The 25,589-nt window shown below is 35.7% G+C and overlaps 1 protein-coding gene across 5 annotated transcripts in view; it reads left to right on the top strand.

The window, feature by feature from the left end:
• Nucleotides 1-249: 249 nt before the first annotated feature.
• Nucleotides 250-25,589, top strand: part of CAPRIN2 (caprin family member 2) — a 47,698-nt gene continuing 22,358 nt past the window's right edge. For 2 of the 5 annotated variants that reach the window (XM_008568088.1, XM_008568087.1), the window contains exons 1-7: nt 255-588; nt 2,560-2,622; nt 9,757-9,843; nt 19,779-20,017; nt 21,639-21,721; nt 23,855-24,022; nt 25,393-25,436. In XM_008568088.1, coding sequence (XP_008566310.1) covers nt 337-588; nt 2,560-2,622; nt 9,757-9,843; nt 19,779-20,017; nt 21,639-21,721; nt 23,855-24,022; nt 25,393-25,436 — 936 coding nt within the window. In that variant the 5' untranslated portion in view covers nt 255-336. Of the gene's footprint in view, nt 589-2,559; nt 2,623-9,756; nt 9,844-19,778; nt 20,018-21,638; nt 21,722-23,854; nt 24,023-25,392; nt 25,437-25,589 lie in introns of those variants that run through there. The other 3 variants (XM_008568086.1, XM_008568085.1, XM_008568089.1) reach the window with 2 other exon arrangements.

The raw sequence follows: 25,589 nt of genomic DNA, 5'->3' as shown, positions 1-25,589 counted from the left end.
AAAAGAGGAGCTCTGAAGCCATTGCTTGATGAGCAGTTCTTCCTATGTGGAAAAATCGCATTTCTGGAAACATCCCCGATGTTGTAGATTTTGTCTAGTAAAGGCTGTTCTTACTGGCCAGTGCTTGGCACTGATTACCTTAAAAGTAGTGGGATGGAAGTACAGTATCTGACGCACCATTGGAGTTGAGCTCACTTCTGTGAGAATTTTAAGGAAGTGGGTATACAGACTTTCCAGGGAAATTAAAGCCTGACTGTGTTCCTCTAGTCCCAATTCCAATTTACTTTTATACTTAACTTTGCAACCCCCTCCCCTCCTTCAGCCTCATCTGTTTCAATGGTGCAACTCTCTTCATCCCTTTTTGGTTACCAGTCTCCTTCAGGCCATTCAGAGGAGGGAACAGAGGGGAATATGAAGTCAGCCAAGCCCCAAGTGAACCACAATCAGCATGGGGAAAGCCAGCGGGCCACCAGCCCCCTGCAGTCTACTCTCAGTTCTGCTGCATCTCCTTCCCAAGCATACGAGACCTATATTGATAATGGACTCATATGCCTTAAACACAAAATTAGAAACATCGAGAAAAAGAAGGTAACTTTTTTTTCCTCCCACTCCTGTATATGCACCATCTTGAACAAGAGTTAAGGAGCTTACTTTTTTTCTGTCAGGACTCATAGGTGTTCTTTCCTAAATAACCTTGAGATTAGCTGCCTGAAAACAAGCAAGTAGACTAAAAATTGGAGTTATTAAAAATTTTTCTGTTTCATTTGTCAACACAAATGAAATATTCTTCATAATAAGATTATTATGCATGGTGCTGTTGAAATACTTGAAGAGCTAGCTATTTTAGGTCAGATTAATTCCTTGAATGTAGTATTAATGTTTCTTTTCATAGATGAGTAATAGCTTGATTTTTTTTAGCTTGTTTTCCTTGTGACTTTATGCAGCAGTTGATATTGCAGTATAGCTGCTGCAGTCATTGGAAGCTTTAACCATGGGAGAGCCAGAAAATTCTTTAGCACTAATTTTTGCGTTGCTAGGTGATGCTTTAAGATTGGTAGGTGAAAGCATTGTAGACAGCCTTGTAAAGAGACCCAGGAATTATTACCATCCTAACGTTTCATTAAATGCTGATGTAAAGATCCAAATCATTCTTCATTTCCTGAGTCATGTAATCTTTGAAACAGCCACGTTACTTTGTTGTGTCATGATTTCTCTTCTGCTTCTGACAGGTAAGGTTTAGTGATTAGCTATATGGACCTACACACTCAAATATTTTTGTGCTAAAACCTAGATAAACTTAGGAGTGTTGCTTTTTAACAGAGGGGTATAAAGAGATTCTTAAGAGTCTGGTTGACTCTTTTTTTTTTTTTTTTAAGCTAGGAAAGTAGTGAAGAAGGGCCAGTTGCTAGTAGCTTCTCTGTAGCTCTCACCATTTATCTTTTGAATGCATGCAGTTGATCACAAGCGTGATAAGGTGAGTGTGCCTGGGTCAGCACAAATTCCCTTCCATGTGAGAACTAGTCAAAGCAGGATCTATTGATGGAGACTCATGAATGGCTTCCCTCTGGTGGAAGAACTATATATAGGTATACTTACTTTCTCTAGCTTAACCTCTTTAATTTTTTTTTCTTTTTTTTTTTTGGTGGCTCACTGGTACAGGGATCTGAACCCTTTGACCTTGGTGTTACAAGAGTGTGCTCTAACTGACAGAGCTAACTGGCCAGCTCGCAACCTCTTTAATTTTGAATACCTACCTAATAGTACCAGCGCTTTTTTCCCAAGCTTCTGGGAAAGCATTTTAAGGTATAAAGCCAATATACGAGGAGTCTAAAAAAATGCTTTTAGAACACTATAGTGGGTTTATGTTATTATTGTGGGGCCAATAAATGCAATTTATTTTTAGTGTGTTTCCTTAAATGTCAAATTTAGTATAGAAAATAGTTTCAAGTTGAGGTTACCATAATGCTAGAAAAGAAATCTATTGCATTTCTGTATTTCCATTAGGAAGTTTCCTATTGGGAAAATGTCACATAATTCAACAGGTAACTTTAATAGTTTAAGCATGAGGTTAGAGCAGAACTTCTTAACCTCAACAACATTATTGACATTTTGTGTCAGATAATTCTTTGCTGTGAGGGGTTGTCCTGTGCGTTGTAGGATGTTTAGGTACATCCCTGGCCTCTACCCACAAGATGCCAGTAGCACACTCCACATCCCTCCCATCCCACTGAATTGTGATAACTGAAATATCTCCAGATATTGCCAGTTATCTCTGGAGGACAAAATTGCCCCTGATTGAACACTGCTGGGTTAGGAGCATATAATTGACTAGGTTAAGTCCTTGTGTGTAAAGTACTCTAATTACAGACTGATGTTATTCTGTGTATTTTTTTCTCCCTGACTGGAACTCATCCAAAATTGGCTTGTAAAATGGTATTCTTGCAGATTGATAGCTTACTTGAAGAACTTTGTTTTCATGGGAAACAAAGTCTGGTATTTAGTTTATTCACTTCAGAATTTTATATCAGACTGTAGTAGATACAAGTTTCTCTTTTGTAGCTCAAACTGGAAGATTACAAGGATCGCCTGAAAAATGGAGAGCAACTTAATCCAGACCAGTTGGTGAGTGGTTTATGATCCTTCGTCAGACTTGCTGGTTTCTTTTTCTTAATAAAACTCTCGGTGGATTTAATGAGACCAGATACTTGATAGGCCAAAAAGAGAGTTAGAATCACTGGATTTTTTGAAAGACTTAGGTTGTCTTTATCTATTAGATCTGATAGATTTGGGTGTATTTCTCTTGGACTAGTAGATGGTATGGATGTAGGTTGTTAAATAGGAATGAAAATGTAGACTGTTACTAAGAATTACTATACAGATTTTAATACAACTTATGCTAGGGTGGACTAAGGAGAAAAGGGAATACTCTAGCTATCAGGCCTTCACTGGTATTTTCTAGACCTGATATCTTTCTGCTCTAAAGTATAAAAGAATATTTACTATAGCTTGCCCAAGTTTTCTCCAGTTGCTTCCCCTTAATTCCTTTTATGGTTTTTCCTTACTTTTTAATCCTAGGTTGCCATGTCCCCTCTCAGGAGGCATGTTTATCTGATACCCAAGTTTTCTCCAGTTGCTTCCCCTTAATTCCTTTTATGGTTTTTCCTTACTTTTTAATCCTAGGTTGCCATGTCCCCTCTCAGGAGGCATGTTTATCTGATAAATATCTGGCCTTTTTTTTTTAAACTTAATAGAAATATTAGACTATTTACAGTTTTTTTGTCATTGTTTAAGTTGTCCATGGTATACCTGTACTTACTTTTTAATCCTAGGTTGCCATGTCCCCTCTCAGGAGGCATGTTTATCTGATAAATATCTGGCCTTTTTTTTTTAAACTTACTAGAAATATTAGACTATTTACAGTTTTTTTGTCATTGTTTAAGTTGTCCATGGTATACCTGTTAATTGCAAATTTTATTTAATTTGTGAAGAGTTTAAAAAATATATATTTTTTATTATGAATATTCATGACATACAGATTAACAGAAATTGCTCTTATACCCTGTGTCCCCACCCAATTGTCCCCAACCACCTTCCGCCTCCCCCTTTCCCCCCACTCTGCTTTGCAGCCCTATGAATGTTCCCTCCCTCTGTAAGACCACTGCACTACTGTGGTCTTTCTTTTGTGAAGGAGAGTTTTTACAATATAGAAAGAAAGAAATGCTTCATTGGTGTTTGCTATTTTGACTTGATCACATCTCCTGGCTAAGAAGGGACAAAGTTTATTTAAAATTTATTTGATCTAGTCTTTATCTTTTTCAACAAATTTTTTTTTATGACTGGATTTTTATTGCCATGATATTTATTATATAGAGAAAGTGGAAATAGCTTATTTGCTCAAAAAAAGAGGTGATACAGTTAAATATATTATGGTGGTTTCTAAAATAAAATAATAAGTCTTAGAAATACATTTGACATAAGAATATTTATAAAACATTAAAGGGGAAAATGCAGGTTATAAAATAGTATGTCTTGAATGATCCAATTTTGTAATACATGTTTAATAAAATCTGGACATGTATATAACATGTTGAGTGGTTATTTTTCTCAGCATGGGATTATAGGAGATTTCAACTAAAGTTTTTGGTTGTATATCATAGTCACTGACATTCAAGGACTTTTCCCTTGCCATATTGACTCTTCTTCACTGACCCAGAATTTTTGTGATGTAGTAAGTTATAATTTTGCTGAGGCATAGATTTGAATTGTGTGAGCTCTGGAATGGTGTGCTCACTTAGCTGGTGAGAGGACTTAGCTGGACATTCAGCATTTCAATGTGGCTTTGTTTTCAAGTAGTTATGGTGTGTTCAGTAACTCTTAAAGTGATAAAACTTCTGTGGGTAAACATTCTTGAATGAAGTGTTTTGTTACAGTAGTGTTCTTTATTTTTGGGAAACATGGGCAATGGGAGGATTGATAGTTCTCATGATTGCTCTCTTAAGAAATGTCAAGGATATGCTATATTTCAGAGCTCCAGCCAGACAAACTTTAAGATCAGTATTTCATTACTGTCTTAGTAATCACGTTTTCTATAATAAATACATAAACTTTGATTTCTCTAGTAATATGCTAACAACTGCCATATTTATATCACCAACAGATCAGTCCTCTGAACTCTACATTCCTATATCCAGTTATCTGACATCTCTTGATTTCTTCCTGTCCCCCAAAATGTGCTCTTCCTTTAATCTTAACTATGTCAGTTGGTTGCTTGATCAACTAGAAGGATGGAGTTGCCAAAAACCTCGGAGAATTTCTCATTTCCTTTTTCCTCATACGTCACATCTAACTCATCAGCAGATCAGGCCAGTTCTGCCTTCAGAATAAATCAGGAAGCTGACCATTTTTCATAAATTCTACTTCTGCCATCCTGGTCCAGGATCTTTCATCTGCATAACTGTAATAGCTTCTTCACAGGTTATTCTGTTTCTACCTTCTCCAAGTCTGTTCTCAACATAGTAGACTCAGTGTCCTGTTCTGATGCAATCAGATGTTATTCCTCTGCTCACAAATCCCCTTGGTTCCCATTAGAGTGGTAACATATCCTCACTATGGCCTACAAAGCACTAAAAAATATGCTCCCCCCTTCCTTTTACATTTTTACTGCATTTCCTATACTTCTGTACCCTGCTAGCTCCATTCCAGCTACACTGGACTTCTTGCTGTTTCTCAAATATACCAGGCACACTTCTACTTCAGGGCTTTTGTACACACTGTTCCTATTGCCCGGGATGCTTTTTCTTCAGATGTTCAAATGGCTCGATTCCCGATCTCCTTCACCTTTTTATTAGAAGGTCACCTTAGTACCTTAGTAAGGCCTGTCCTGACTACACTGTAGCCCCATTCCCACATTTCCACTCCTTGCCTCCTTTCCTTGCTTCATTTTTCTTAATAGAAGTTAGCACTCTTCTGACAAATTGTAAAGTTTTATTTTGTCTCTCTTCTTCCCTTACAATGTAAGTTCCATGAAAGTAGGAATCTTGTCTGTTCACCGCTGTATTCCTAGTGCTTAGAAGAGTGTATAGCATATAGTAGGCAAACCAAATATTTATTACTTATAGATTTAGTAAGTATAAAATGAATATTAGGTCTTTAGATGTGACTAAGAGTTTGTGGTATTTTTGAGAAGCCACAATCCCTCATGCAAGCAATATACAGGGGGACTTCAGAAAGTTCGTAGACCTCTTACTGGTGTTACAAAGGTGACACCCTAACCAACTGAGCTAACTAGACAGCCCTGTAGACCTCTTAATGGCCAGCCACCTAAATAAATAAATAGTTTGTGGAAACATGGAATTAAAGGATAAAAATAAAAAATGTAGACTTTTTCAACATAAGCTCCATCAAGTTCAAGACACTTTTGTAAGTGGTGATATCCGCTGTTTTAGTTCATCCCTAAAGAACTGAGCATCCTGGGAATTAACCATGCCAATGCAGTTTTTTTTTATATCATTAACTGAAGAAAAGTGGGGGCTCTTTAGAGATTTTTTTTTTATGATTAGGAAACAAAAAGAAGTCAGAGGAGCCAAATCAGGACTAATTATTTCCTACTGAAACTCATATTATTAACTGAAGAAAAGTGGGGGCTCTTTAGAGATTTTTTTTTATAATTAGGAAACAAAAAGAAGTCAGAGGAGCCAAATCAGGACTAATTATTTCCTACTGAAACTCTTGCAAAATTGCCTTTTTTTTGAAGAGAGGAATGAGCAGGAGCTTTGTCGTGGTTGAGGAGAACTCTCTGGTGAAGCTTTCCCTGGCATTTTTCTGCTAAAGCTTTGACTAACTTTCTCCAGTCTCATAATAAGCAGATGTTATTGTTCTTTGTCCGTCCAGAAAGTCAAGAAGCAAAATTCCTTGAATATCCCAAAAAACTGCTGCCATGACCAGTTTGCTTTTGCTTTGACTGGACCACTTCCACCTTTTGGTAGCCATGGCTTTGATTATGTTTTGTATTCAGGATCATATTGGTAAAGCCATGTTTCATCTCCTGTTACAATTCTTCAAAGAAATGTGGATCTTGATGCCACTTGCTTAAAATTTCCGTGGAAAGCTCTGTTCTTGTCTACAGCTGATCTGGGTGCATCAGTTTTGGCACCCATTGAGCAAAAGTTTTCCCAACTGTAATTTTTCAGTCAGAATTGTGTAAGGTGAACCATTTGAGATGTCTGTGGTATTGGCTATTGTTTCTGCTGTTAATTGTTGATCCTCCTCAATTGGGGCACAAACGAGATTAATTTTTTTCCTCACAAATTTATGTGGATGATCTGCTGCTTCGGGCTTCATCTTCAACATTATCTTGTTCCTTCCTAAAATGAGTTACCCATTTGTAAACTGCTGATTTCTTTGGGGTATTTTCCCCATAAAATTTTTTGTAAAGCATTGGTGATTTCACCATTCTTCCCCTCGAGCTTCATAATAAATTTGATGTTTGTTCTTGCTTCAGTTTTAGCAGAATTTATGTTGCTCTGGGCCGGCCCGCTGGCGCACTGCTACAGTGTGCCGCTTGGGAGCGTGGCGGCGTTCCCGCCGAGGGTTCGGATCCCACATACGGACTGGCCGCTCACTGGCTGAGCGAGGTGTGGGTGCAACACCGAGGGTTGTGATCCCGTTGCCGGTCCCCGTCCGGTATGGGCGCGACACTGAGGGTTGCGATCCGTTGCCGGTCATGAAAAAAGACAAAAAGGAAAAAAAAAAAAAAGAATTTATGTTGCTCTGATAGGGGCTGTTTTCAAACTGATGTTTTATCTTTCTTGGTGCCTGAAAGTAGATCCTATTCAGACATGTTATAACAAGTTAGTATGTGTTTATTTCTTTTGGTGCAAAAAAATTTTTGTAATCCATGCATAATTTTTTCATAATATGCAGTTTCCTTGAACGTTTTGAAGATCCCTCTTGTATTTAAGGTAGAAAACTTAGAAAATGCAGGTATATCAAAAGAAAAAAATCTATAGTTCTCAGAACTGTTGTCAGTATTGCAGTATTAATTAAAAAGCTCTAAGTTTAGTTTTTAAAATTGGTAATACTTCACGTAGTTCAGAAATTAGGAAATATTAAAAAAATGCAGTTTTTCTTTCACAAAAAAACAGTCCTTCCTCTCGTTAGTTCTCATTATATAATGATTGTTAATCGATTCTTAGATCTCCTTCCAAAGTTTATTTAAGCCTAAATAAGCATATATCATTCTTCTTTCCTCATTTCTCCCTGTTTTTTATGTAACTTAGTCTATTATAGCCACTTTTGGGGGGCCCTTATTTTTGCCCCCTTCTATTTTTTTTAATAGACTTTATTTATTTATTTTTGGTATGTCTGGAAACACTTTTATTTTGCCTTCACATTTTTTTACTTTGTTTAAAATTTTTTTTGACACAATAATTGTACATACTTATGGGATACAGTGATATTTTAATACACATATACAATGTGTAAAGATCAAACCAAGGTAATTTACATATCTCTCACCTCAAATATATATTATTTCTTTGTGTTAGGAACATTCAGAATTCTCTTACAGCTACTTGGAAATACACAATAAATTGTTGTTAACTATAGTCACCCTATAGTGCTATAGAGCAGTTGCACTTATTCCTACTATCTAGCTATAATTTTTTTTTTTTTTTAAATTTTCCTTTTTTGTCTTTTTTCGTGACCGGTAACGGGATCACAACCCTCGGTGTCGCGCCTGTACCGCGACCAGCAATGGGATTGCAACCCTTGGTGTCGCGCCCGCACCGCGCTCAACTAGTGAGCAGACCGGTCTCTATATGGGATCCGAACCCTCAGCGGGAGCGCCACCACGCTCCCAAGCGCCGCACTCTACTGAGTGCACCACTGGGCCAGCCCTAGCTATAATTTTATATCCATTAATAGACTTTTTTTTGAGCTATTTTAGGTTTATAGGAAAATTGAGTGGAAAATACAGAGAGTTCCCATGTATCCCCTTACCCTGTACATACAAGTCTCCTCCACTATCAGCCTTCCTCACCAGAGAGGTACATTTGTTACTTTTTCCTTTTTTGTCTTTTTTACTGACTGGTAACGGGATCGCAACCCTCGGTGTCGCACGCAACCCTCGGTGTCGCACCCACACCTCGCTCAGCCAGTGAGTGGCCGGTCTGCATGTGGGATCTGAACCCTCGGCGGGAGCGCCGCCGCGCTTCCCAAGCGGCGCACTGTAGCAGTGTGCCACCGGGCTGGCCCAAAATTCGAAACTTTTTGAGCAGCAACATGAAAAGGAAATTCTGATTAGAGCATTTTGGATTTTGGATTTTCTCATTAGGGATGCTGAACTGGTATGTATTCTGCAAATATTCTAATATTCAAAAAAATGTAAAATCGAAAACACTTGTCCCAGCATTTCAGATAAAGGATACTCAACCTGTATATCTTTATTTGGTTGGGCAAATTCCCTATCTTGTTCTGTTTCAGATTGGCCATTTCTTCTTCCATATAGATTTTTTTAAGTCCCATAAAAAATCCACCTCTTTTCTAATTATCGATTTTGTTCATCTGTGAAATGTTAAAAATTTTTTTTCTCTTTTACATTTCCTGTAGGATGTTACTTGTTAATTCTTTTGCAGTACATATTTAACTTTGTCTGTTTTAGGTAATTATTTACAAGTCTTTTCTACCATGTTAAAAATGACTTTAAGTTGCTTGTTCATGTTTGTGATACTCACCATGCTACTTGTGTAATACAGTTGAATAGTGAATGAATATTGACAGTGAAATCCTATTGGCTCAGTGCTCTTAAAACCCACAGGCCTCTCTGACTTGGACTTTACAGATAGGGTAGAATTAGGGCTCATATTTCTAATTTAAAAATTAAAATTCTAGCATTAAAATTAAATTTGTAGCATGACAATTGAATTTAAAGTGTAACTGTGTTACTAATACTGAGAGTATTATACTAATACTCTTTCTCTGTACTTTTTTCTTTTAGTGAGTACTTTTCTGTGTATGTATAGTAAATAGCTAGTTTATAAAGTCCTAAGTCTCCTTTACTGTATTTAAGGAACACTTATTTAAGTACATGTTTGTACTGAGAAGTTCACAAAATTGATGTTTTCTTATCCTGTATGATAGGAAGCAGTAGAAAAATATGAAGAAGTGCTACATAACTTGGAATTTGCCAAGGAGATTTAAGTACATGTTTGTACTGAGAAGTTCACAAAATTGATGTTTTCTTATCCTATATGATAGGAAGCAGTAGAAAAATATGAAGAAGTGCTACATAACTTGGAATTTGCCAAGGAGCTGCAGAAAACCTTTTCTGGATTGAGCCAAGATGTGAGTATGTTTTCTTCAGTTTTCCTGAAACCAAGTTAACCAATAATCTTGAAGAAAATGTCAATGGCTAATAGTGGTGTCTGGTTACCATCTAATTTCTGTGATATTTTATTGGGGATGGGAGATTGAGGATAGCTACTAAAGAACTAGTTATTTTAGGTTCTGGAGTCTCCAGGGAACACAAATGGTATCTGAATATGAGACATTGTGAATAAAGTATTAGTTATCTAATGTGTGTTATTTCAGTATGGAATTATAGAAGTCATTGGGAAGAGGGATAAAAACTATTTTGACAGATGTATTTATTAAAGATATTTTAGAAAATAGGCATATAAATTTATATAATAGGCTTGTAAATTTAGCATTATTTAACATATGAGGAAACATAGAATTGCTATTCTTATTGAAAGCATGAAAATTATTACCAGTAAAATATATAATTCATGTTAAACAGAGTTAAGTCTGGCCATGTTATGTTCTCTATGTTGAACCTTTTATTCCTGACAAATTTAATCAGTAATTAATGTGAAGTCTTAAGAATTCCTTAATGAAGTATTCTTCATTGTTTCAGGATCTTAGCACTAGAAGGTCCTCTAAAGGTCATGTTTCAACAATTGAAGAAATTTTTTTTTTAATAGTTAAGTATCTTCACTAAGTTTTTCAAGAACATTCTCAAGAGCAACTTTTTACATATCAATCCATTTACATAGCAGAGAGCCACCTATTACCAAAATACTTAATTTCCTTTTCAGCAAATATTTTCATACAGCAGCATTTACTGAGTACAGATGGGGTACTTTACAAATGTTAGGTATTTAAAAAATTTATTTATTTTCCAGGATAATTAGTATATTCAAAATTATACAATGTAATCATTTTTTGTGGCCCTTTACAAATTTCTTGCTAACCCCCTTCTCCCTTCCGCTTTCCACCTCTAGTAGCCTCAGTTCTGTTCTCTCCTTTTGAAAGTTCAGTGACTTATTGTGATTGTGGTATCTTTCTTTTTTCTTCATTTGTTTATTTATTATTTTTTAATTTACCATTATACAATGTAGTTGATTTTTGTGGCCCTTTACCAATTCCTCCCTTTCCCAGCCCCATCAACATCATATTTGTTCTCTTAACAAGTTTAAGGAATTATTGTGATTGTTGTGTTTTTTCTTTTCCTATTTATTTGTTTATTTGTTTATTTTTATTAGCTCCCACATTTAAGTATATATGGTATTTCCCTTTCTGTGCCTGGCTTATTTCACTTAACATAATTTTCTCTAAGTTCATCCATGTTGCTGCAAATGGTAGTATTTCATTCTTTTTTATAGCAGAGTAGTATTTCATTGTGTAGATTTACCATATTTTCCTTATCCACTTGTCCAAAGATGGGCATTTAGGCTGGTTCCACCTCTTGGCTATCGTTAAAAGAGCTGCAATAAACATGGGAGTACAGGTTTCCCTTCGACATGATGATTTCCATTCCTTTGGGTATATACCCAGCAGTGGGATAGCTGGGTCATATGGCAGTTCTATCTGTAGTTGTTTGAGGAACCTCCATACCATTTTCCATAATGGCTGCACTATTTTACAGTCCCACCAATAGTGTAGGAGGGTTCCCTTTTTCCACATCCTCACCAGCATTTGTTATTCTCAGTCTTTTGGATATTAACCAGCCTAACTGGAGTGAGATGATATCTCAGTGTGGTTTTTGATTTGCATTTCCCAGATGCTGAGTGATGTTGAGCATTTTTTCATGTGTCTGTTGGCCATTTGTATGTCTTCCTTTGAGAAATGCCTGTTCAGCTCCTTTGCCCATTTTTTAATTGGGTTACTTGTTTTTCTGCTGTTAAGTTGTTTGAATTTCTCATATATTCTGGATATTAATCCTTTGGATGCATATTTTGCAAGTATTTTCTCCCATTCTGTTGGATGTCTTTTTGCTCTGTTAATTGTTTCTTTTGCTGTGCAGATGCTTTTTAGTTGGATATTATCCCATTTGTTTATTTTTCCTTTGGTTGCCTATGCTTTTGGGATTGTATTCATAAAGTCTGTGTGCAGTCTTACTTCCTGAAGTATTTTCCCTATGTTTTCTTTTAGGAGTTTTATAGTTTCAGGACATATATTTAATTCTTTAACCAATTTTGAGTTGATTTTGGTATATGGTGAGAGGCACAGGTCTAGTTTCATTCTTCTGCATGTGGATGTCTAATTTTCCCAGCACCATTTGTGGAAGAGGCAGTCTCTTCCCCAGTGTGTGTTCTTGGGGCCTTTGTCAAAGATCAGATGGCTATAGGTATATGGGATGATTTCTGGTTCTCTATTCTCTTCCATTGGTCTGTATGTCTGTTTTTATGTTTTTGCCATGCTGTTTTGGTTACTATAGCTTTGTAGTATAGTTTGAAGTCAGGTAGTTTTTTTTTTTTTTTTCCTCTCTTCTCAGGATTGCTTTGGCTATTTGGGGTCTTTTTTTCCATATGAATGTTAGGATTGTTTTTTTCCAATTCTGTGAAGAATGTCATTAATATTTTGAGTGGGATTGTGTTGAATCTGTAGATCATTTTGGGTAATGTGGACATTTTCATAAATGTTAATTCTTCCAGTACAAGAGCACGGAATATATTTCCATCTTCGTGTGTCTTTAATTTTTCTCAACAGTGATTTGTTGTTCTTGTTGTAGAGATTTTTCACGTCCTTGGTTAATTTTATTCCTAGGTATTTAATTTTTTTGGTGACTATTGTAAATGGGCTAGCTTTCTTGATTTCTTCTTCTGCTAGTTCATTGTTTGAGTATAAAAATGCTACTGATTTTTGCATGTTGATTTTGTATGCTGCACCTTTGCTGATATCATTTATCAACTTTAAGAGTTTTTTTGTAGAGTCTTTAGGTTGTTCTATATATATATATATAGGATCATGTCATCTGCAAACAGGGACAGTTTGACATCATCTTTCCAATCTGGAGGCGTTTATTACTTTCTCTTCCCTGATTGCTCTGGCTAATACTTCCAATGCTATGTTGAATAGGAGTGGAAAAATTCATGCCTGGGGTGGGGAACATGCCTCATAAGATAGTCTCTTCTATTTTTTGGATATTTTCTTTTCTTTACCGTGAACTAAATTTCTCTTCTCCATTCCTTTGGCATAAAAAAAAAATTCTCTAGGCTAAAAACATTTACCATTGTATTAGGGTTTTCCAGAGAGACAGAATCAACAGGATATGTTATAAATATATGAGAGGAGATTTATTAGGCAAATTAGCTTGTGCGATTATGAAGAGAAGTTCCACGATAGGCCATCTGCAAACTGGTTGCCAGTAGCATGGCTCAGTCCAATCTGAAGGCTTCAGAACCAGGGAAGCTGATGGTGTTCTTGGTGTAAGTGCTGGAACCAAAAAGCTGAAGAGTCACACTCTGATGTCCACAGACAGGAGAGAAGAGTGTATCCCAGCTCCAGTGAATAGAAGGAGATTGCCTTTTTTCTCCATTTTTTTTGTTTTCTCCAGGCCCTTAGCAGATTGGATGGTTCCCACATATTGAGTGTGGATCTTTCCCACCCAGCCCACTCAGTCTCTCATGCTAGTCTCTCTGGAAAAATCCTTGTGGACACACCTAAAAAGATAGCTTTCTCAGCCTTCCTTAATTTAATCAAATTGACACCTAGAATTAACCTTCACAGCCATCTTAAAAAAACTTATTATCTTTTTAATTGACACATAATAATTGTACATATTTGTGGAATACATGTGATATTTTGATACATGTATACATTGTATAATGTTCAAATCCAGGTAATTTGCACATTCATCACCTCAAACATTTTTCATTTTTTCATATTGGAAACATTCAAAATCCTCTCTTTTAGCTGTTTTAAGATATACAAAAAACTGTTGTTACTTTGTGTTGTCACCCTACTGTGCCATAGAACACTAGAACTTATTCCTCCTATCTAGCTGTAATTTTGTATCTGTTAACCAACCTCTCCCTGTCTGCACCTCTCTGCTACCCTTCTCAGCCTCTAGTATCCACTATTCTACTCTCTACTTCAATGACATCAACTTTTTTAGCTTCCACATATGAGTGAACATGTGGTATTTGGCTGTCTGTGCCTGGCTTATTTTGCTTAACATAATGTCTTCCAGGCTCATTTGTGTTGCCATGTATGGCAGGATTATTCTTTTTTATGGCTGCATGGTATTTTATTGTGTCTCTATGCCACATTTTCTTTATCCATTCATCTGTGATGGACACTTAGGTTGATTCCAATCTTGTTGTGAATAGTGCTGCAGTAAACACAGGAGTGCAAATATATCCCCAGCATACTGGATTCCTTTCCTTAGGAGTATTGCTGGATTATGTGTTACCTCCACACTTAGTTTTTGTGAGGAAACTCCATACTGTTTTCCATAATACCTGTACTAATTTACATTCTCATCAACAGTGTATAAGAGTTCCCCTTTCTCTGCATACTTGGCAGCATTTGTTTTTTGTCTTTTTGATAATACTGATTCTGACTGGGGTGTGATAATTGTAGTTTTGTGGTTTTGATTTGCATTTCCCTGATGATTAGTGATGTTGAACATTTTCTTATATACTTGGCCATCTGCATGTTTTCTTTTGAGAAATGTCTATTCAAGTCATTTGTCCATGTTTAAATCAGTTTTTTTTTCCTGTTGTTTGAGTTCCTTATATATTATGGGTATTAATCCCTTGTTTGATTAATAGTTGCAAATATTTTCTCCCATTCTGCAGGTTATCTCTTCACCCTGTTGATTGTTTCATTTGCTGTGTGGAAGCTTTTTAGTTTGCTGTTATCCCGTTTGTCTATTTTTCCTTTTGTTGCCCATGCTTTAGAGGTCTTATCCATAAAACTTTTGCCTAGATAAATGTCCTGAAGTATTTCCCCTATGTTTTACTCTAGTTGTTTCATGGTTTGGGTCTGATATTTAAGTCTTTAATTCATTTTGGGTTGGTTTTTGTATATGGGGAGAGGTAGGAGTCTAGTTTCATTCTTTTGCATGTTGATATCCAGTTTTTCCAGCACCATTTATTGAAGAAACTCTCCTTTTTCCAGTGTATGTTCTTGGTGTCTTTCTGAAAAATTCATTGGCTGTAACAAAGTGGATTTGTTTCTGAGTTCTTTATTCTGTTCCATTGGATCAAGTGTCTTTATGCCAGTACCATGCAGTTTTGCTTACTATAACTTTGTAGTATATTTTGAAGTCAGGAAGTGTGATGCCTCTGGCTTTGTTCTTTTTGCTCAGGATTGCTTTGGCTGTTCAGGGTTTTTCATGGTTCAGTATGAATTTTAGAATTGTGTTTCTCTTTCTGTGAAGAATGTCATTGATATTTTGACAGGGATTGCATTGTATCTGTAGATCACTTTGAGAAGTATGGTCATTTTAACAGTATTAATTCTTTCAATCCATGAACATGGGGTGTCTTTTTAGTTTTCTTTTTGTGTGCTTCAATTTCTTTTGTCAGTGTTTTGTAGTTTTCCTTGCAGAGATCTTTCACCTCCTTGGTTAAATTTATTCCTAGGTGGTTTATTTATTTATTTATTTATTTTGTAGTTATTGTAAATGGGATTGGTTTCTTGATTTCGTTTTTAGCTAGTTCATTGTTGGTGTATAGAAATACTACTGGTTTTTGCATGTTGAATTTTGTATTTTGCAACTTTACTGAACTTATTTGTAAGAGTTTTTTGGTGGAGTCTAGGTTTTTCTGTATATGAGATCATGTTGTCTGCAAATAGGTACAGTTTGACTTTGTCTTTTCCAATTTGGATGCCCTTTATTCCTTTCTCTTGCCTAATTGCTCTGACTAAGACCTCCAGTATTATGGTCAATGAGAGTGGTGAGAATGGGCATCCATTTCTTGTTCTAATTCACAGTGTCCAGTATGATGTTAGCTGTGGGTTTGTCATCCATGGCTTTTATTGTGTTGAGGAATGTTCCTTCTATACCTAATTTGTTGAGTTTTTGTCATGAAGGGATGTTGAATTTTATCAAATGCTTTTTATATGTCTCTTTAGATGATTACATGATTTTTGTCCTTTATTCTGTTAATGTGATGTATCACATTTATTGACTTGTGTGTGTTGAACCATCCTTGCATCTCTGGGATAAATACCATTTGATCATGGTGTATAATCTTTTTGATGTCCTGTTGGATTGGTTTGCTAGTATTTTGTTGAGAATTTTTGCATCTTTTTCACCAGGGATATTGGCCTGCAGTTTTCTTTTTTTGTTGTGTCTTTGTCTGATTTTGGTATCAGGGTAGTGCTGGCTTTGTAAAATGAGTTTAGAAGAATTCCCTTGTCTTTAATTTTCTGAAATAGTTTGAACAGAATTGGTATTAGTTCTTCTTTAAAATTTTGGTAGAATTCAGCAGTGAAGCTATCCAGTCCCAGGCAACATCTATCCTCTTAATCCTTGCAATACCATTCTCAGTTGTTCTCTTCTGGATGTCTGATTTAATTATCAATTAACTCTTAAAAATAGCACATAGATTTATTTATTTATTTATTTTGGTTTTGTTTTTGTGGCAGGCTGGTTCAGGGATCAAACCCTGGACTTTGGTGTTATCAGCACCATGCTCTAACCAACTCAGCTAACTGGCCAGTCCAGTATATAGATTTAAAATAGCCTAGTACAGAGTCATTATCTCATGTTTTTAGGATATTTTTGTTAATGCAGGTCCAAGATGATATTAGCTCTTTTTCTCAACCATAGCATATTTCAACTCATTTTAACTTTTATTGTGAACCATAGCAAATTTTTACTTAATCATTTATTGGTAATTTTAATACTATCTATTAATTCCAGTTATTAATTATTTCTAGGCTATTTTAGATACAACATATTTAAGTCAATTTTTTTTCTTGTAGGATGGATTTTTTTCCTCCTCAAATCTGTTCAATTTGATTTTGGTCCATTTTACTATGAAAAGATTTTTCATTTCTTCTTTTCTGATTGGATGGCTAGAAGTATACTTCTATAATACTTAAAATTTTGCATCTTTTCTTTTCTTAAGGTTACCGAATCAAATTTTAGTTTTCTACTCTGGTATATATTTTTCTAATATATGTTGTTCTTTTCTTCTTTTTAGATTAAACATAATTTTTAAATACCTACCATGTGCCAGGTACCTATGTAATTCTACTTGATTTTTACAACAATTTAGAAAGTAGATATAAATAGCCCCATTTTATAGGTAAGGAATCTGTGGCTCAGAACAAAAGGCACTTTTCAAAGTCATCTGGCCAGTAAGTGGTAGAGTCAGGATATGACCGTAGGTACTGTTTGCCTGTAAAAACTGTGTTCTTTTCTCTGTACCACAGAAATAGTATTTTCTGCTGTAATTTAGAGTTAGCTCCCTGCTCACCAAATTTTACTGATATCCATGAGATTATTTTTACTTGCCTGTACTTGAGATTTACTTTTGCTTTAGGTAAAGTGATAAAGTACTTTGGATCTTGCCTTAATCAATCAAGACCCTAAAGGTGCTTGTCAGTACTGTCCAGTATTTTCCTGGCAATTTTGGGCTCCTCTGTTACTGAAGTTTTTCTTTTGTCCACCTCTTTTATGATAGCCAGTTTTGCATTTTGTGGAAAATTTTCTTCTTTCCCTTCAAATTAAAGCTAGATGCCTTTCCGTTCAGCCTGACCACATTCTTCTTTGTCTTCATGAGTTGGGCTCTGTTCCTTGGTAGCGATTCGTCATTCTAAGTCATGGTTCAGAAAATAAATTCTGTCATTCAATACTATTGACTGAGAGCAGTTTACCTCAATGCTCTCCTTTTCAAACTGGTCTTCAGCTGGGTGAAGAGAAGAAAAATGTAACCTGTCTTCTTAGTTTCCACGTTAAGTAAGGAGAAATAGGCTGTTCGTGGCTTTTCATGACATCTGATCATGATCTGGTAGACTTTCTTGATACTCGATTTATTTAACATACTATTGACTGAGAGCAGTTTACCTCAATGCTCTCCTTTTCAAACTGGTCTTCAGATGGGTGAAGAGAAGAAAAATGTAACCTGTCTTCTTAGTTTCCACGTTAAGTAAGGAGAAATAGGCTGTTTGTGGCTTTTCATGACATCTGATCATGATCTGGTAGACTTTCTTGATACTCGATTTATTTAACAAAAATTTCAGGTCCTGTCGTGTCAAGCTCTGTGCTGGGCACTAGTGATATATGGTTGAATAACACATATAGTCTCTGTTATCATGGATGCAGATAAATAAAAGATAATCATTTAATGTGATAAATACTTTGATAGGGAAGTTCAGAGAGGCATGAGCCCATAAGAACATCTTATCCAACCTTGGCTAAAGAGATTTGAGGTAATCATGTGATATAGTCCTGAATATACCCTAAAAATATATCCCTTTTCACATACCATGGTGAAACTGTGTTCAAGAGAGTTCTGTTAGAGCTAGAAGTGCCCCCTTCATCCTCTTTCCTCCTCTGAAGCAGAAACAGAATCCTGTGGTTTTGCTCCTATTGGTGCAGTACATATTGAGGTCTTAGAAAAAGCCTTACTGAGCTTTACCATCCTAAGAAAATATGCTTGTCCACGTATCCCTCAACCAGTCTGTTTCTCATTTTCAAAATTTTATCTTCAGCTGTTTTCTCCTGTGTCTGGTAGTAGGACAAATCAAATTTATTATGTTGCTTCCATAACCTCTAGAAAGGGATTAATTATGCCACAGCCAATCTTTCTCCTGGGGTTTTCCCCTTAATCTTAACCTGTTATAGAGTTTAAAATATTGATGTATAGCAAAGTACTTTGATATGTAGGAAAAATATTTGTTTTTTTTTTTTTTTTTAATTTTAATCTTCACACCTTGGGAAATATGCAATATGGATGGAAACATCACAGTCAGAAAAATTATGGGGGAAGACCTTTTAGGTTCCTTAGTGGAAACTGATGCTACTTTTTGGTTAAATGGCAAGCAACTTCTGGGACTTATGTATTGTGTCAGACTTTAAGGTATTATAGTTCTGAACTTTAGAGTAGATCCAGGGCTACTCAATCTATATACACGAATTATTTAAGGGAAAACTTAAGTTTCATTAATTTTCTGTATCCCTTTTGTCAGTTTAATAAAATACTGGCAGATATAGCTTCATCCATACTGACAGGGGCAGACTGTTTTTAAAATGTCTCTAATTTTACTTAAAAACAAACAAAAAACATCCAAATTTGGTGCTGCTTTTTTTAAAATTGGCCATACATTTGTAAGACATTTTATGTCTATTAGTTTTTCACTTTGTTATGCTTAAGACAGTCATCTTTGGTTGGTTGGAAACTGACCATTTTAGTTTAAATATTTTTCCCCTGAAACATGAGATTTAAAAAACCCCAAAACTCGGCCGGCCCGGTGGCGCACTGCTACAGTGCGCCGCTTGGGAAGCGCGGCGGCGCTCCCGCCGAGGTTTCGGATCCCACATACAGACCGGCCGCTCACTGGCTGAGCGAGGAGCGGGGGCAACACCGAGGGTTGCGATCCCGTTGCCGGTCCCAGTCCGGTACGGGCGCGACACTGAGGGTTGCGATCCATTGCCGGTCACGAAAAAAGACAAAAAGACAAAAAAAAAAAACAACCCAAAACTCCAAAATAAAGCATTAACATAATAACATATTTGGCCTAAAAAGACTTCATATACATAAATGTGGAAAAGTAAAATCTTGAGATTAATATGGACATTAGTGATTGGTGCAAGTTTGGAGTCAGATATTTGGGCTCCCTTGGTGCTTGTTACCTGAGACAAACCATTTTATTACCTCTAGCTGACAAAGGAGACAGGGTTAAACAAACTGGTCACTTAGACAGTCATGATATTTATCATCTGAGTTCAGCTATTTGGGATAAGATTTTGTAGCCTATGAATTGCTAATATGGAGTGGTGGAGAGTTGTCAACCTTAATTAGCATTTGTTTTAACAGCTACTGAAAGCGCAGAAGAAGGCCCAGAGAAGGGAGCATATGGTAAAACTTGAGGCTGAGAAGAAAAAGCTTCGTACTATACTTCAAGTTCAGTATGTATTACAGAACTTGACACAGGAACACGTACAAAAAGACTTCAAAGGGGGCTTGAATGGTGCGGTGTATTTGCCTTCAAAAGAACTTGACTACCTCATTAAATTTTCAAAACTGACCTGCCCTGAAAGAAATGAAAGTCTGAGGTAAGCTAATGAAAAGATTTTCCTGAAATAGAACACATGACACTTTAGCTTTTTAGTTATATATATCTATTATATAGAAATAAAAAAAATTAATTTGATTTAATATGGGAAACCTTGGCTGGTCCCGACTCTGACAGGGTTGGTAGATTGTCTAAAATGAAAGTGAATTTGAACGGTCTTATTAACATGCTCCTTTCTTGTGACACCGATTTTAAAAATAATGTCTGATCATCAGGTTTAACTCTATGCAAGTATTAACCATACTACTAATTGTATATATTCCTAAAACTTTTTTTGTAATTTTCCCAGCATTTTTGCCTTCTTACTTCTGCTGTACTTAAGAAGTGGTAAATAAGATTTAACTTTGCCAGTATCATTAAGTTTTCAAAGTGAGGAGCATTATTTGTTGTTTGTATTATGCTGTGAATAAATACTGAGAAATAGATTTGATAATTTAAAATATAAGACTAGCAAATTGGGGCTACACAATTTTTTCCCCTACAGTTATTCATTTATTGTTTTTGTTTTGATGGAGTAAATCAGCTAAGGAACAGATTTCTATGCTTTTGCTTTGTTAGATACAGGTTGTTCTGACTTCGTGTCTGTTAGCATGCTAAAGTAGCATCAGATTTCAACTGTTTTTAGAAATCAGCCTTTTGTTAGGAAAAAACTTAATAAAACTCTTAATTACCTATACAAAGGTGCTTCAAAAATTCATGGAAAGATTTGTATTCTCTTTTAATTCGATTTTTCCATGAATTTTTTGAAATATCCTGTATACTGCCATATATCTTTTTATTCCTATGTTGATATTCAACTCCATCATTATTATCTATCTGGTTGCTTCCTTCTGCTTCACTTTGGTGGTGTCAGGGAGTATAGTATAATATGTGAAATGTAAGCAAAACATAATTTGCAAAATAGACTTCTCTCTTTAAAGTCAAATGCTACTCTTAAAATTTTCATTCCACTTCTTTTTCATCTGGACATATATAGTACCCCCACACCCCCTTATCTGCAGGGAATACATTACAAGACCCCCAGTGGATGCCTGAAACCTTAGATAGTACCCAAACCCTATGTATATACTGTTTTTTCCTATACAAACATACCTATGATAAAGATTAATTTATAAATTAGGGACAGTAAAAGATTAACAACAACAATAAAAAAATAGAACAATTATAACAGTATACTGTAGTAAAAGTTATATGAATGTGGTCTCTTTCTCTCAAAATACTATTATATTTTTGGACCGAAGTTGACCACAGGAAACTGAACCTGAAGAAAGTGAAACTGCAGATAAGGGGGGCACTGCTGTACTTGATTACTAATGATACTGCACTGGCAGCTTTAAACTCATCTTTGGTGTATTCCTTAATAGTTGTATTTGGTAAAACTTTAGGTGTTTTAAGGAAAAATTATTACATTTGAAATCCATAAACGGGCATTTAGTTACCTTGAAAAATTTTAATTTTTTATTTCCAAAGAGTAAAAAGACAAAATTAACATTTGAATGTCTTGACTATTAATGGATTATATTGCATAAATTGTACTGCTCCACATGTATATATATGTACTTCTAAAGCCACTTTGTTCTGCTGCTGCTTTTCCTTGTCAGTGTTGAAGACCAGATGGAGCAATCATCCTTGTACTTTTGGGACCTTTTGGAAGGTAGTGAGAAAGCAGTAGTAGGAACGACATGTGAGTCTTCTCTACTCTGGACTTATGCAGTAAATACTAAACTTTATGTCTGGAAGTTTAGTATGATATTGAGGGTCTAAACTGTGTCAGTCCATCAGAACTTACATGTCTGACAATACTATATTCATTGAGAGAATGAGTCCTCTTTTTTAGTTCTGTTAAAAGCAGCTGTTGTATAGTCATAGTCACTAAAACAGAACTTAGGGAGGGTTCTGAAGTGACAAGTCAGATATGATTTGAGAACAGAGAACTAAAAACTAGGAGTGCTGGCTTCAAAACTAGCTTGATCATTTTGGAGTTCTCTATTCAGATGGTAGCACCTGTGCTATTTAAGGATCTTAAATCCACACATTAGGCTTATCAGCCTAAGAAAATATGAATGAGTTGGCTACATAGTCTATTGGAATGATCTGGAGAGAGAGAGAGAGTCCTTTTGGCTTCCTAAATAGCCTTTGGCCAAATGACCAAGTACAAATGGCTGGACTTTGTGTACTAGCTTAGGATAATGAAAACTCACTACTAGCTAGTAAACACTTTTGTTTCTAGTGATTGCTTCCTTTGTAAAAAATGTCCATGTATATATAACTATCTCAAAATTTCTAAGTTTGTTTAAATCACAATTAAATTTATTTCTTGCTTAGGATGCTAAATGATACTAAAATTGTTTGGAAAATATTTTGGCAGTTTCTTATAAAGTTAAGCATACACTTACTATATGATGAAGCATTTACACTTCTAGTACCCAAAAGAAATAAAACATGTGTTTATATAAATACTTATACATGAATGTTCATACCAGCCTTATTCATAATAGCCCCAAACTGGACACAGCCCAGATGCACATCAACTGATAAATCAATAAACAAAATATGGTATATCCATGCAGTGGAATTTACTCAACAATAAAGAAAGCATTGAACTATTGATACATACAACAACGTAGATGAATCTCAAAACAATTATGCTGAACGAAAGAAGCCAGACAAGAAAATGAGTACATATTGTATGATTTTATTTATATGAAATTCTAGAAGAGACGTAAGTAGAATGGTAGTAGGTTACTGGTTGCCAGCAGTCCAGAGGATCAGAGGAGGGGATTGATTGCAGAAGGGTCATGAAGGAACTTTTTAGGTTGATAAAAATGCTCTATGTTATGGTGCTGGTGGTGGTAACACAACTATAAATCTGTCAAAACTGTATACTTAAAACAGGCAAATCTTGTTATTTATAAATTATACCTGTAAGCTGATTAAAAAAAATTTTGGCTGGCCAGTTAGCTCAGTTGGTTAGAGCTTGGTGTTGTAAAACCAAGGTCATGGGTTCAGATACCAGCACGGGTCAGCCAACCAAAAAAACCTCCAAAAAACAAACAAACAAACAAACAAAAAACAAAAGAAAATCTATGTCATAGTACTCCTACAAAAGGAAGAATAGACCCAAATCAAGTATGGGAACTCTCCTTAGTTTGGGAATTATGTCTTTAGTGGATATTTAAAATGAAATGACTTTAGACCTATTTGTAGTGTAGCAGCTTTAAAATCATTTAAAGATTTTTCTTGGTCATCAAATGGTCAGGTACTAGGAGTGACATATAGCATACTCAAGAGTAAAATCTTAATCATAGAGTTTTGTAGTTTAAAAATACTTTAGAGATTGTCCAAAATAGAGTTTTCTAATGTTTATGTTCAGGGAACTGTCTTATGTTTCTCTAAAGCCTTAATTACTTGGAAAAGATGGTGTAGTTGCTAGTTGTGATGTCTTGGGGGCAGATGGGAAAAATGACTTGTCTTTCAGCTCAGGGAATAGATGTGTGCTTTTGTGAACATCTTAGAGTCTTTGATTAGTGTCTTTGATTTTTAGTCATTTTTCAAATGGTGGAAATGGAGGCCCAGAGAAACTTAAGTGACTTGCTAAACTTTGAGATTCTGATTATTAAAATTTATATTGATTCAGCATAAAATAAAGATGGACTGCATATTTACTTTTCATGGTACTGACCAGTTCTGAATCCCCTCTGTGTAAACTATTGTAATGACATACTTTAACTAGGATAAAATTAGGATTTCTATTCCCAATAATTTTTAATGAACTATTGGGTTATGAGATAACTAAGTCTTAATTATTCTTTCTTAGACAAACACATGAAAGATCTACTGTCTAAATTACTGAATTCAGGCTATTTTGAAAGTATTCCAGTTCCCAAAAATGCTAAGGAAAAAGAAGTATCATTGGAGGAGGAAATGCTAATACAATCAGAGAAGAAAAAACAATTATTGAAGACCGAATCTGTTAAAGAGTCAGGTTGGTGGTGATCTCTGAAATTTTTTATAGTATTTGCATTTTTTAACAACGCAAATGGGTCAAATCATTGTGTAGTGATCGCCTTATTTTGATGTGTTAGATTCTACATACATGGAAATCTTTACTTTCTGCAGGATAAGCCTAGATTTAGCAAATGTCTCTAGGCTTTATAGCCATGATTTAAGAGTGAACCTTAATAGAAATAACAGTTTATACTTTAGGTTATACTTTGTGCCAAGAGAGTACATTAGTTAAAATGAGGCATTTGTGGAATGAACCTTTCTGTTAAACTACTAGTAGGATAATTCCATTTAAAATTGTTGTTTAAAATGAAAGTTGTGATAGAATCAAATACTATACTAGAATGAGAGTGTAAATAACCTAATATTAAAGTATTGATTCAGGGTTGGCTGGTTAGCTCAGTTGGTTAGAGCATGGTGTTATAACACCAAGGTCAAAGGTTTGGATCCCCATACTGGCCAACCAAGGACTGCCCCCCCCAAACAACAACAACAACAACAAAAAAAACCTCACACAAATAAAATAAAGTTGTGATTCAGGAAAAAAGTTGCCAAAATCAGTAAAAGATATATACTTTTCAAATTACCATTTTCTTAGAAGAAATATTTTGAGCAAATGACACTTTTTCTTTGATTTCTTCAAGTTGGATTTATTAAGGAAATATGTCTTCTAAGGAGGTTGTTCAGGCTGGTAGCCACTAGCAAGATTCAAGTCATTTCCCATGTTTACTTCCAATTAATTCTTTTTGTTTTTTTTGTCCTTTTTGAGACCGGCCGCACCGCGCTCAGCCAGTGAGCACACCGGCGGTCATCCCTATATAGGATCCGCCGCTGTGCTCCCAGCACCGCACTCTCCCGAGTGCTCCACGGGCTCGGCCCCCAATTAATTCTTAATACTAAGTCTGGTGCTTTAGTATCTTTACTCTCTTACCTCCCTACTGATGTTCAACTGGCGTGTGAGAAGTCTTTAAGGGCTCTCTTTAAAGCTGAGATGACTAATTTTTACCCCTTGGGACCTGAGCTAAAATTCCAACTGGAAAAAAACTGTGCTTTTGTGGGGTAAGAGAGAGATAGTCTTATTTTCAGTTAGAAATCAGTTTTTAACTGAAACTTGACTTTAGTAAGGTTTCTTATGTAAGGAGGGCCACTAGCTTCAACTAGCCTCAGACCCCAAGCTTTTGACCAACAAGCAGTAGTTAGAATTACTCCTGCCCTTAGTAAGCTTAATTGTTCTATCCTTTTTCTTCCGAGTCTTCTGAAATACTCCTATGCTGCTGGAATGAATTATAGTTGTAATCAGTTTAAAAAACATATAATTACCTAATATTAATATTCCTTTTATCTTCCCAGAGGCTCTTCTGGAACTTGCACAGCCAGAGATACAGCCGCAAGAGGTAAGATACTGAAAGGTAATTCGCTGATGTTGGTTTTTCAGATTTTTGTTTAGTATTGTAGTTAGGAGATGAGGCTCAGGAGCCAGAATGGCTGAGCTTGAATCCTGGCTCTGCAGCTTACTAGCTTAGTGACTTTGGGCAAGATATCTAGCT

Source organism: Galeopterus variegatus, unplaced genomic scaffold (genome assembly GCF_000696425.1).
Source record: "Galeopterus variegatus unplaced genomic scaffold, G_variegatus-3.0.2 Scaffold373, whole genome shotgun sequence".
NCBI lineage: Eukaryota > Metazoa > Chordata > Mammalia > Dermoptera > Cynocephalidae > Galeopterus > Galeopterus variegatus.
The sequence above is the reverse complement of the archived record's forward strand: the minus strand, read 5'-3'. Positions and strand labels throughout refer to the sequence as shown.